Below are 14,351 nucleotides of genomic sequence, written 5' to 3' on the forward strand. Positions count from 1 at the left end.
GGGACTAGTTGGGAAATAAAGTAATCAATATTTTGACGTCTTCTTTACGTTTTCTCTGTTTTCCAAACTCTAAACCGAGATCGCAAAGATAAATCAATTATTGTAAACAAAATATTAAAAACGGAGCGTATATCCGTCAAGCACATAATGGCTATACAATAGTACTTTGCGGTTTAGAAATCAGAATAAAAAGCCAAAGAGTTTTAAGAATTTTAATAATAAAAAAAAACAAGAGTGTTTGTTTATGATGATTTGCTCGCACAATCGTTTTCAATTTTCAGTGAACCGTAAATAATTTAAAAAGTACATAAAATTATTTTAATGAATATGTGTACCTAGTTTCAAGTTGATCTGACTACAACGTCATCTTAGACTAGATTCAACACTAAAGTCATTCTAATGCAGTATGAATGGACGGACAAACGGACAAATGAATTAACGAACGAACACAAAAACCAGATAATATTATGGGCTTTACTGTCGTAGGCGGAGCATAGAATAACTATCTAATGTGAGTTCACTTAAACTTGTTCCTTTGTACAATGTATCAGCTTTCAAATAAACGAAATAAGAAAAATATTATGTGCGAAAGAATAACTATATACTGGCTTTCCATACACTCGGCATCCTCAAATATCCTTTATTTTCTAGAAAAGGAACTTTTAATGTCTATTCCCTATACTGAAAATGAAAACATACAAAATAACAAACTGTAAGAGTACATTTCATGCCCACAAACAATATTTTGAATTGAAAGTATACGTGCACTATTTTGTACGGCATGCATCCTTACTTAAAAGAAATGTAAAGATTTTTTTGTTTAAAAAAAAACCGTACACTTTGAATGTCAATTTTGAACCCCTTCAATTCCGCACAAGGATAATAGTTACGCTGAACGGTGCCCACTGGTCACCTGAACAGAAACGGTTAAAATTGAGTCTATACGCGACAAAAAATAGTACATGATTTCCGGTTTAAAGTGAAAGTACGTTACTAAGGGGATACTCAGTGCAGCATACTCAGTTTATAGTTGCTGTTATACAATACGGATATGAGCTTAATGCAAAGTTCTGGAATCACCATATTTCAAAGGATACTGTTGAGAGAGGTACAAAAAGTAAAAAATAATACACAAATAATCAATAATCATAATGATTCACTCAAAACAAACAATTGAAAATGCATAGAAGATTCATCTGTAACTCTATTAACGAGTGATATGGCTTATTTTTCAGAAAAAAAAATAACCTAATGGCCTATATTGCACTCTCATGAAATATAACTAAAAAGATGGTATGCCTCGAACTCGGGTACCTTTAAACTGTCATTGGTTACCTCTGGTCACCCTATACAGAAAATAATAGTGCATACAGTTACACTGGTCATTTGATACAAAATGCATAGTAACTTTATGAACCTTACTTCCTTTGCAGATAAATTTACAGTGGTTCTTCTAATTAATTGACACAGATATAGATATTGAATGGCCCTTAAACAGATATTGAATTTCTATACATCTTGTCACCTTTTACATAATTAATTGTTGTGACCTCTGGTCACCCAACACATGTATTGAATTGCAATAAACATTATAAGATATTGAATTTGGTTACCTCTTGTCAACCCGGCAAGCCTTCGAGATATTGAATTTTGTTGCACCTTGTCACCTTTTACATAATTAATTGTGGTGACCTCTGGTCACCCTACACATATATTCTATTTTTTATCTTTAAACACTGTGCATAACTATTGAATTTATTTAACTTTAATAACCCTACTTAGATGTTTAATTTGGTAATATATGGACACCCTACCAAGATGTTGTATATGGTTAACCCTAATCACTCTACAATGATGTTGAATATGGTTACCTCTGGGCACCCTACAAAGATATTGAAGATGGTGACCTCTGGTCACCCTACCAAAATTTTGAATATGGTTCTTTCTGGTCACCCTACACATATATTGAATAAGGTTACCTCTAGTCATCTTACAAAGATATTGCATATGGTTACCTCTGGTCACCCTTCACATATACTGAATATGGAAACCTCTGGTCACCCAACACAGATGTTTGAATTAGTTATAAACTTGCCATCCTACACAGATAATGATCACGGTTATATCTGGACATCTTTCAAATACTTTTAATTGAGTTATGTTCGGTTTCAAAACCTATATACTGGCTTTAACTACCTCTTGTTACCATAAATATGTCTTGATTTTGGTAATCTCTGGTCACCCTACTAAGACAAATACAATCAAAACCAAGGAGTAAACAGATATACCAAAAGAAATTTACAACAACATTAAAAAAGTAAGGAACAACAAGAATCTTCTTAATCATGTCTTGAACGCTCCCATCGTGTGAGTTCTTTCTTAAGTCCGGTAATAATGAAAATGTACTGATGACTGTGCAAGAGTTTTAATATGATTAATCATACATAAATTACTAAAATATTGAATTTGGTGACCTCTGGTCACCCTATACATATATGAACTTTAAATACCTCAAGTTACCCTACACAAATACTGAATTGGGTTACCTCTGGTCACCCTTCACATATTTTGAATGTGGTTACCTCTTATCTTACACAGATAGAAAACTTGATTACCTCTAGTCACCGTGCATAAATATTTAATTTGGTTACCTATAGTTAGCCTACTTAAATATTTAATTTTGTAAACTTCGGTCATAAATTGAACGTGGTAACCTCTGATCAACGTACACAAATATTGAAAAAGGTAACCTCTGGTAAACAATTACAGATATTGAAAATGGTTACCTCTGGTCAACCTACAATAAATTGGCTTATATTACCTATGGTTACAATTCATAAATAATGAATTTGGTAAGCATCGGTTATCCCGGTTCACACTTTTGCGCTACTTTTATAATTAATATAGCAACTTCTGGTCGCTGTACACATACATTGAATTATATTGCCATTGTCAACACACACATATATATATAGCAATTGCCTTTTTTGAATGTGGTAACCTCGGGTCGCCATACACAGATATAAAGTTATTTATCTTTAGACACCATACTTAAATATTGAATGTAGATACCTTTATTAAACCTACTAGTAAGCTGTTTATTTTGGTAATCTCTGGTCACACTGCCAAGATGATGAATGTGGTTACCTCTGGTCACCCTCCAAAGATATTGAATATGGTTACCTCTGGTCACCCAACCAAAAGTTTGAATATGGTTACCTCTGGTCACCCTACACATATATTGAATAAGGTTACTTCTGTTCACCCAACCAAAACTTTAAATATGGTTACCTCTGGTCACCCTACTAAGATATTGAATAGGGTGACCTCTGGTCACCCAACCAAAATTTTAATATGGTTACCTCTGGTCACCCTACACAGATATTGAATAAGGTTACCTCTGGTCACCCAACCAAAACTTTGAATATGGTTACCTCTGGTCACCCTACACATATATTGAATAAGGTTACTTCTGGTCACCCAACCAGAACTTTAAATATGGTTACCTCTGGTCACCCTACACAGATATTGAATAAGGTTACCTCTGGTCACTTTACAAAGATATTGCATATGGTTATCTTTGGTCACCTAAAAAGATATTATATGTGGTAACCTCTGGTCTCCCTACACATATATTGACTATGGTTACCTCTGGTCACCCTACACATATTTTGAACATGGTAACCTCTGGTCACCTTACCAAAACTTTGAATATGGTTACCTCTGGTCACCTAACAAAGATATTGGATATGGTTTTTTTTGTCATCTAAAAAGATATTGAATGTGGTTACTTCTGGTCACCCTACAAAATATTGAGTATGGTTAGCTCTTGTTACTCTTCACAGATATTGAACATGGTAACCTCTGGTCAACCTACAATAAATTGGCTTATGTTACCTATGGTTACAATTCATAAATAATGTATTTGGTTAGCATCTGTTATCCCGGTTCACACTTTTGCGCTTCTTTTATAATTAATATAGCAACTTCTGGTCGCTGTACACATACATTGAATTATGTTGCCATTGTCAACACACACATATATATTTAGCAATTGCCTTTTTTGAATGTGGTAACCTCGGGTCGCCATACACAGATATAAAGTTATTTATCTTTAGACACCATACATAAATATTGAATGTAGATACCTTTATTAAACCTACTAGTAAGCTGTTTATTTTGGTAATCTCTGGCCACACTGCCAAGATGATGAATGTGGTTACCTCTGGTCACCCTCCAAAGATATTGAATATGGTTACCTCTGGTCACCCTACAAAGATATTGAATAGGGTTACCTCTGGTCACCCAACCAAAACTTTGAATATGGTTACCTCTGGTCACCCTACACAGATATTGAATAAGGTTACCTCTGGTCACCCAACCAAAACTTTGAATATGGTTACCTCTGGTCACCCTACACATATATTGAATAAGGTTACTTCTGGTCACCCAACCAAAACTTTAAATATGGTTACCTCTGGTCACCCTCCAAAGATATTGAATATGGTTACCTCTGGTCACCCTACAAAGATATTGAATAGGGTGACCTCTGGTCACCCAACCAAAACTTTGAATATGGTTACCTCTGCTCACTTTACAAAGATATTGCACATGGTTATCTTTGGTCACCTAAAAAGATATTATATGTGGTAACCTCTGGTCTCCTTACACATATATTGACTATGGTTACCTCTGGTCACCCTACACATGTTTTGAACATGGTAACCTCTGGTCACCTTACCAAAACTTTGAATATGGTTACCTCTGGTCACCTAACAAAGATATTGGATATGGTTTTTTTTGTCATCTAAAAAGATATTGATTGTGGTTCCTTCTGGTCACCCTACAAAATATTGAGTATGGTTAGCTCTTGTTACTCTACACAGATATTGAAAATGGTAACCTCTGGTCAACCTACAATAAATTGGCTTATGTTACCTATGGTTACAATTCATAAATAATGTATTTGGTTAGCATCTGTTATCCCGGTTCACACTTTTGCGCTACTTTTATAATTAATATAGCAACTTCTGGTCGCTGTACACATACATTGAATTATGTTGCCATTGTCAACACACACATATATATATAGCAATTGCCTTTTTTGAATGTGGTAACCTCTGGTCACCCTACACATATATTGAATAAGGTTACCTCTGGTCACCCAACCAAAACTTTAAATATGGTTACCTCTGGTCACACTGCCAAAATGATGAATGTGGTTACCTCTGGTCACCCTCAAAAGATATTGAATATGGTTACCTCTGGTCACCCTACACAGATATTGAATAAGGTTACCTCTGGTCCCCCAACCAAAACTTTGAATATAGTTACCTCTGGTCACACTGCCAAGATGATGAATGTGGTTACCCCTGGTCACCCTCCAAAGATATTGAATATGGTAACCTCTGGTCACCCTACACAGATATTGAATAAGGTTACCTCTGGTCACCCAACCAAAACTTTGAATATGGTTACCTCTGGTCACCCTACACATATATTGAATAAGGTTACCTTTGGTCACCCAACCAAAACTTTGAATATGGTTACCTCTGGTCACCCTACACAGATATTGAATAAGGTTAACTCTGGTCATTTTACAAAGATATTGCATATGGTTATCTTTGGTCACCTAAAAAGATATTATATGTGGTAACCTCTGGTCTCCCTACACATATATTGACTATGGTTACCTCTGGTCACCCTACACATATTTTGAACATGGTAACCTCTGGTCACCTTACCAAAACTTTGAATATGGTTACCTCTGGTCACCTAACAAAGATATTGGATATGGTTTTTTTTGTCATCTAAAAAGATATTGATTGTGGTTACTTCTGGTCACCCTACAAATATATTGAGTATGGTTAGCTCTTGTTACTCTACACAGATATTGAAAATGGTAACCTCTGGTCAACCTACAATAAATTGGCTTATGTTACCTATGGTTACAATTCATAAATAATGTATTTGGTTAGCATCGGTTATCCCGGTTCACACTTTTTACGCTACTTTTATTATTAATATAGCAACTTCTGGTCGATGTACACATATATTAAATTATGTTGCCATTGTCAACAAAAATATATAGCAATTGCCTTTTCTGAATGTGGTAACCTCGGGTCACCATACACATATATAAAATTATTTATCTTTAGACACCATGCATAAATATTGAATGTAGGTACTTTTATTAAACCTACTAAGATGTTTATTTTGATAATCTCTGGTCACACTACTAAGATGTTGAATGTGGTTACCTCTGGTCACCCTCCAAAAATATTGAATATGGTTACCTCTGGTCACCCTACAAAGATATTGAATATAGTAACCTCTGGTCAACCAACCAAAATTTTGAATATGGTTACCTCTGGTCACCCTACTAAAATTTTGAATATGGTACCCTCTGGTCACCTTACAAAGATATTGCATATGGTTATCTTTGGTCATCTAAAAAGAGTTTGAATGTGGTTACCTCTGGTCACCCTACACATATATTAAGTATGGTTACCTCTGGTCACTCTACGCATAATTTGAACATGGTCACCTCTGGTCACCCACACAGATATTGGCTATGGTTACCTTTGGTCAATCTACAAAAATTTGGCTTATGTTACCTATGGTTACAATTCATAAATAATGAATTTGGTTAGCAATGGTTATCTCGGTGCACACTTTTTGCGCTACTTTTATAATTAATATAGCCACTTCTGGTCGATGTACACATATATTAAATTATGTAGCCGTTGTCAACAAATATATATAGCAATTGGTTTTTTTTAATGTGGTTACCTCGGGTCACCATACACAGATATACATTTATTTATCTTTAGACACCATGCATAAATATTGAATTTAGGTACCTTTATTAACCCTACTTAGATGTTTAATTTGGTAATCTCTGGTCACACTACAAAGATGTTAAATGTGATTACCTCTGGTCACCGTACAAAAATATTGAATATGGTTACTTCTGGTCAACTTACAAAGATATTAAATAGGGTGACCTCTGGTCACCCTACCAAAATTGTGAATATGGTTACCTCTGGTCACCCTACACAGATATTGAATAAGGTTACCTCTGGACACCTTACACAGATATTGACTAAGGCAACCTCAGGTCACCTTACAAAGATATTGCATATGGTTACCTCTGGTCACCCACACAGATATTGGCTATGGTTACCTCTGGTCATCCTACACAGATATTGAAAATGGTTACTTTTGGTCACCCTACAATAAATTGGCTTATGTTAACTATGGTGACAGTTCATAAGATGAATATCGTTGGTCAATTTAAAAGATATTGAAAATGGTTAACTCAGGTCATTCTACACAGATATTAAATATGTTTACCTCTGGCCCCCCTACACAGATTTCGAATTGGGTAACCCTTTCATATTATTGAATGAGATTACCTCCGGTCATCGTATACATATATTTACTTAAATTACCTCTGGTCACCCTTTACAGATTTGGAATGTGGTTACCTTTGGTCACCATACACAGGTATTAACTTTAGGTTCTGGTCACAATTCATAATTAATGAATCTTTATTGGCATCGATTATCTCGTTTCACACTATCCAGATGTTAAATTTGGTTAACACTTCCCGCAACATTTATATTGAATATGAATATTGCTCATCATAAACAGATAATGATTATGGATATCTCTGGATACCCATCCTATAATTTATTTACTTTTGGTAATCTGACGCAAATAATGTCTTAGGCAACCTCTTATTACCCTGAACTGCAATTCATTTTGGTTAAATCTGTTCATCCTATATATAATTATATGACTTTTAAGGGGTCTCATGGTTTCTCCGGTTATATACAATTAATAAAAAAAAGATTTTGTTGACATTTTAAAAATAAATATGATATATTTCACATTCTCATTACAGGGTTTTTTGTTCGTGAATTAAATAGAGGAAATATGACAGGTGTAACAGGCGATTTTGAAGGTAATGGTTACAGTTTCAAACATAATTATTTCATTAATCATAGTAGAGGTCATATTAAGACCAATATTCAATTCCTAAAATCAGAATTCGAAACGTAGGGTTGATAGTACAAATCAAATACTTCAAAAACTAGAAAAACTGCACAAATTCCAAAATTATAGTTAAGGAATGTCAAATTATGATACATTATCGCGGTGTATATTTGAAACATCGTTATTTATTCCGCCATTTCCATATCTTACAGGTTTGGAAAACTTTAATTTGGAAGACCTCCATGAATTGCGACATGAAGAAAAGGAAGAAGTTAAAAAACAGATTGAAGCCATATATATTGAGGCAACCTCTTTGGAGAAAAAAGCCAGAGAATTGGGTATGAATTGTGTTTTCTCATTTATGCCCAAACCGCCACAAATGTCGTGATATTTTTCATACAGTATTGTATAGATTACGCTGTTTAGATCATACAATTGAGGAATAATTCATTTAGGCTTGAATTTATACTGATTTTACCACAGATTGACCTTTTATGCTAAATATTTTACAACGACCGATGGCATGGATAATATGCTCTTCATTTTTTAAAACTTTATTCAGCTACGATCAATTATCCTTGGCCAATTTGTAATGGCTCAGCGACTGCGTATATATTGTTTTTAAAAGTGTTTCAAAATTAGTATCTTATTCCAACAAATCGAAAATTGTTACTGTTTTTGTTTTTTTGTGTACATATGCAAATTGAAAAAATATGATTTATTCTAGGAAATTACACGCACAAATATTATATTTCCCTACCATTTTAGCATGTGATACAAATTCAAAACAGTATATTCTTCGCCACGCACAAACCTTAACAGAAAAAGCAAATGAGATGAAAGAAAAGATATGCTTAGCATCAGGTGATTTATTTCTTTATCTGTATTATATTATAGATATACATTTATAACACAGTAGTGTTATCTTTATGTTAATACTGTAGACTTTTGTAGTTGAATATATCTGTTGGCACGCAAATTGGAAACTGAAAAACAGAAAATTCAAAAGGCACTTAATCAAATCCACTTGTCATAACCAAATTGACAAAGCCACGACAATAAACACAAAATCGGGAACAAGACAAACATCATTCCACGGAATTGGTTTGCGGTTTATTCCTTACTTTATCATTTGTTTATTATCTCAAAACTAGTGTACATAACACACTTTGGCAGTTCACTTAATACTGATCAGTGTTTTATTTCTATTTTCTTATGATGCCCTTTATTAGTAAAAAGAAAGGATTCATATCAAATTTTTACCTCCCCACACACACATACCAGCACACCCACATACACACCAACACACCAACACACATACACACACCAACACACCAACACACATACACACCTACACACACATTTTCTAAAACAAAAAAATATGAATATTGCTCATCATAAACAGATAATGATTATGGATATCTCTGGATACCCATCCTATAATTTATTTACTTTTGGTAATCTGACGCAAATAATGTCTTAGGCAACCTCTTATTACCCTGAACTGCAATTCATTTTGGTTAAATCTGTTCATCCTATATATAATTATATGACTTTTAAGGGGTCTCATGGTTTCTCCGGTTATATACAATTAATAAAAAAAAGATTTTGTTGACATTTTAAAAATAAATATGATATATTTCACATTCTCATTACAGGGTTTTTTGTTCGTGAATTAAATAGAGGAAATATGACAGGTGTAACAGGCGATTTTGAAGGTAATGGTTACAGTTTCAAACATAATTATTTCATTAATCATAGTAGAGGTCATATTAAGACCAATATTCAATTCCTAAAATCAGAATTCGAAACGTAGGGTTGATAGTACAAATCAAATACTTCAAAAACTAGAAAAACTGCACAAATTCCAAAATTATAGTTACGGAATGTCAAATTATGATACATTATCGCGGTGTATATTTGAAACATCGTTATTTATTCCGCCATTTCCATATCTTACAGGTTTGGAAAACTTTAATTTGGAAGACCTCCATGAATTGCGACATGAAGAAAAGGAAGAAGTTAAAAAACAGATTGAAGCCATATATATTGAGGCAACCTCTTTGGAGAAAAAAGCCAGATAATTGGGTATGAATTGTGTTTTCTCATTTATGCCCAAACCGCCACAAATGTCGTGATATTTTTCATACAGTATTGTATAGATTACGCTGTTTAGATCATACAATTGAGAAATAATTCATTTAGGCTTGAATTTATACTGATTTTACCACAGATTGACCTTTTATGCTAAATATTTTACAACGACCGATGGCATGGATAATATGCTCTTCATTTTTTAAAACTTTATTCAGCTACGATCAATTATCCTTGGCCAATTTGTAATGGCTCAGCGACTGCGTATATATTGTTTTTAAAAGTGTTTCAAAATTAGTATCTTATTCCAACAAATCGAAAATTGTTACTGTTTTTGTTTTTTTGTGTACATATGCAAATTGAAAAAATATGATTTATTCTAGGAAATTACACGCACAAATATTATATTTCCCTACCATTTTAGCATGTGATACAAATTCAAAACAGTATATTCTTCGCCACGCACAAACCTTAACAGAAAAAGCAAATGAGATGAAAGAAAAGATATGCTTAGCATCAGGTGATTTATTTCTTTATCTGTATTATATTATAGATATACATTTATAACACAGTAGTGTTATCTTTATGTTAATACTGTAGACTTTTGTAGTTGAATATATCTGTTGGCACGCAAATTGGAAACTGAAAAACAGAAAATTCAAAAGGCACTTAATCAAATCCACTTGTCATAACCAAATTGACAAAGCCACGACAATAAACACAAAATCGGGAACAAGACAAACATCATTCCACGGAATTGGTTTGCGGTTTATTCCTTACTTTATCATTTGTTTATTATCTCAAAACTAGTGTACATAACACACTTTGGCAGTTCACTTAATACTGATCAGTGTTTTATTTCAATTTTCTTATGATGGCCTTTATTAGTAAAAAGAAAGGATTCATATCAAATTTTTACCTCCCCACACACACATACCAGCACACCCACATACACACCAACACACCAACACACATACACACACCAACACACCAACACACATACACACCTACACACACATTTTCTAAAACAAAATGTCGATACCAATTACATGCATCTGGTTGCTGCCATCATTCAAATTTTAGAATGTTTTTGGTTCTGTATCTTCATTTGATTTGTTTAATTCAAAACAAAATAATTTACACAAAGCCAGTCAACCACCAGCATAATATCATTGCTTTCAATAATCATGAATAACAAAGTCAAATATTGTTTTTGAATAAATTTATGAATAGCCAAAAATGTCAGACTTTTGTGATACAAATATTTCAGAGCAGAAGGTCTGAAAAAGTTAATTTATAATTCTAAAGAGGTGAATGTCAACAACCTCACAAAGAAATGAAAGAATCATAATTCATATTTTATTGTAAAATTCAGAGTTTACCCAGAATCATATCACTCTTAACAAATCTGTCAAATGATCCCTGAATAAACAAGTAATATTTTCAATGATACGTTTTTATTACAATTGAAAACACATAAGTATGTATAAACAATGTCATTTAGCTGTAAATTTGAAGTGAAGAAATTTTAACCTTATATTCTAATATTAAGGGAAATCATTCCAAACACCTGATGAACTACAAATTGCTATAAAGCAATCCATAGCTTCAAACGAGGAACAAACATTAATAGTTGAGAGACTTAAGAGGAACTGTTCATCCCATGGCTTAGAATACAGAGGTCAAACACCAGGGAATGGGAATTGTTTTTTTGAAGCAATCACATGCCAGCTAGATAGAATTGGCGCATACTTTATTGCTCCCGAACAATTAAGAACAAATGTTGTAAACTACATATCAACACATCCTAGTTTTGAGGTAAACTAATTTACTTGTTAAATACATTCACTAATTATCAAACTCCTCCATGGACAGAAACATAAAGAATTAGTTGGACATGTTTTCAGGGGACAAATCAAAACCGTTGGCAACGTTAGTGGCGCATCAGCACAACTTAAATATATGATTTAAATCAGTTAAGAAGCTATTAACACACAAATACCATCAAAAATACTTCCGACAGAATATTAATTTGGAATTGACGTAACTGCCCGTAATACCTGTGATTAATGCAATTTAATATTTAAAGATTTACAAACTGATAAAAGAATAAGCATCAGTTAAGACTTTCATATCAACCAGAATGCTTTTTTCTGCAGATGTTTAAATAAATCATTTACAGTTAATATAGTACAATGCTAAATAATAGGTATTGACAAAAAACAATAAAATAAATAAAAAATGTATGTTATGATCATGATGATTTTTGATAAAATGTAGTTATAAAAGTATTTGTTTTGTATTAATCAATTTCAATGTACAGTAGTTAATAAAGACTTATGTAAGTAGCTTTCTTTCAATCAATAGGGCAGTCAAGGCATTGTGTTATTAGAAAACTTCGTTGAAGACAATTTTCCGGACTACTGTGACAGGATGTTACAGAATGGAGAGTACGCAGACCATGTTGTGGTCATTGGAATGTCCAGAATGCTACAGAGAGACATAGTTATTGTCACCAGTGCTCCCAGTACCAATAATGAGGATAGTGTCCTTTGGGTAACTGGTTGTGATGGTTTTTCCGGTAATCCTATTCTTCTTGGGCACATTTTCGAAAACCACTACCAGTCACTCCAGCCAAAAGGTAACTGATAATAGAAATTATATAATTTATGATTATCTCTCATAAAGAGATACCTTTACAGTTATAGTTTAAAGTAACGCATATGTAAATCTATGTTAAAAAAATAATGTCTACGGTTGATAGTTGGGAAATATCTTATAACACGAGATATAGTTGTGGAATCTGTTAATCTAATGATTCCAATAAAATTTGATAATTTGTTTAGATTATTTACAAAAAGTCATGCTCTTCTTGTCTGACTTCATCGGGCATGATCACCTATTCCAATGACGTCATTATATAAAATGCAGAGGAAAGCAAAATATTTGTCGTCATTATTATATTTCGACTAAGGAAGGACTTCGATCAAATGACCCACGTTTGGTAAAATGTTGATCAATATTGTGCTCAGAAAGGGATAAATACCATAGAATCAGTAAAATGTCCATATTTATATATTTGATATTTTATCAAATTGTTTTTTCTTCGTCTGTAAGCACGCTAATGGCAATCCTACGTTTTTAATGCGTAATCGAGACATCTTTAAACTACTGCAAATCATCCAAAATGACTTTCTTAAAGGAGCAACCACTTTACTTCAAAAAAAAGGGAGAGGGGTTCTGAGTTCTTATTTAACATGTTTAACACTATAATGTATGGGAAAACGTTTGATTCAGAATATTTGTTCATTCTATAATTGTCTGAATGTCTCCATTTTTACAAGATTTACAAACTGATAAAAGAATAAGCATCAGTTAAGACTTTCATATCAACCAGAATGCTTTTTTCTGCAGATGTTTAAATAAATCATTTACAGTTAATATAGTACAATGCTAAATAATAGGTATTGACAAAAAACAATAAAATAAATAAAAAATGTATGTTATGATCATGATGATTTTTGATAAAATGTAGTTATAAAAGTATTTGTTTTGTATTAATCAATTTCAATGTACAGTAGTTAATAAAGACTTATGTAAGTAGCTTTCTTTCAATCAATAGGGCAGTCAAGGCATTGTGTTATTAGAAAACTTCGTTGAAGACAATTTTCCGGACTACTGTGACAGGATGTTACAGAATGGAGAGTACGCAGACCATGTTGTGGTCATTGGAATGTCCAGAATGCTACAGAGAGACATAGTTATTGTCACCAGTGCTCCCAGTACCAATAATGAGGATAGTGTCCTTTGGGTAACTGGTTGTGATGGTTTTTCCGGTAATCCTATTCTTCTTGGGCACATTTTCGAAAACCACTACCAGTCACTCCAGCCAAAAGGTAACTGATAATAGAAATTATATAATTTATGATTATCTCTCATAAAGAGATACCTTTACAGTTATAGTTTAAAGTAACGCATATGTAAATCTATGTTAAAAAAATAATGTCTACGGTTGATAGTTGGGAAATATCTTATAACACGAGATATAGTTGTGGAATCTGTTAATCTAATGATTCCAATAAAATTTGATAATTTGTTTAGATTATTTACAAAAAGTCATGCTCTTCTTGTCTGACTTCATCGGGCATGATCACCTATTCCAATGACGTCATTATATAAAATTCAGAGGAAAGCAAAATATTTGTCGTCATTATTATATTTCGACTAAGGAAGGACTTCGATCAAATGACCCACGT

General features: G+C 33.1%; 1 protein-coding gene across 1 annotated transcript; it reads left to right on the plus strand.

The window, feature by feature from the left end:
• Nucleotides 1-1,039: 1,039 nt before the first annotated feature.
• Nucleotides 1,040-13,994, plus strand: LOC127719544 (OTU domain-containing protein DDB_G0284757-like). The gene is made up of 7 exons (XM_052225763.1): nt 1,040-1,108; nt 7,910-7,969; nt 8,214-8,339; nt 8,770-8,865; nt 11,648-11,913; nt 12,463-12,736; nt 13,718-13,994. Exons 2-7 carry the CDS (start codon nt 7,942-7,944, stop codon nt 13,753-13,755), a joined length of 828 nt encoding a protein of 275 aa, XP_052081723.1. The 5' UTR covers nt 1,040-1,108; nt 7,910-7,941; the 3' UTR covers nt 13,756-13,994.
• The last annotated feature ends 357 nt before the right edge of the window (nt 13,995-14,351 follow it).

The sequence above is a fragment of the Mytilus californianus genome, unplaced genomic scaffold (genome assembly GCF_021869535.1).
Source record: "Mytilus californianus isolate M0D057914Y unplaced genomic scaffold, xbMytCali1.0.p SCAF_11, whole genome shotgun sequence".
Classification (NCBI taxonomy): Eukaryota; Metazoa; Mollusca; class Bivalvia; order Mytilida; family Mytilidae; genus Mytilus; species Mytilus californianus.

Bases quoted from the DNA above. Each gene is read 5' to 3' on its own strand.
- LOC127719544 (XM_052225763.1), top strand. From the start codon at position 7,942: ATGACAGGTGTAACAGGCGATTTTGAAG. The intron at 7,970-8,213 runs GTAATGGTTACA...CATATCTTACAG, and splicing joins TGTAACAGGCGATTTTGAAG to GTTTGGAAAACTTTAATTTG. The intron at 8,866-11,647 runs GTGATTTATTTC...TCTAATATTAAG, and splicing joins AAAGATATGCTTAGCATCAG to GGAAATCATTCCAAACACCT.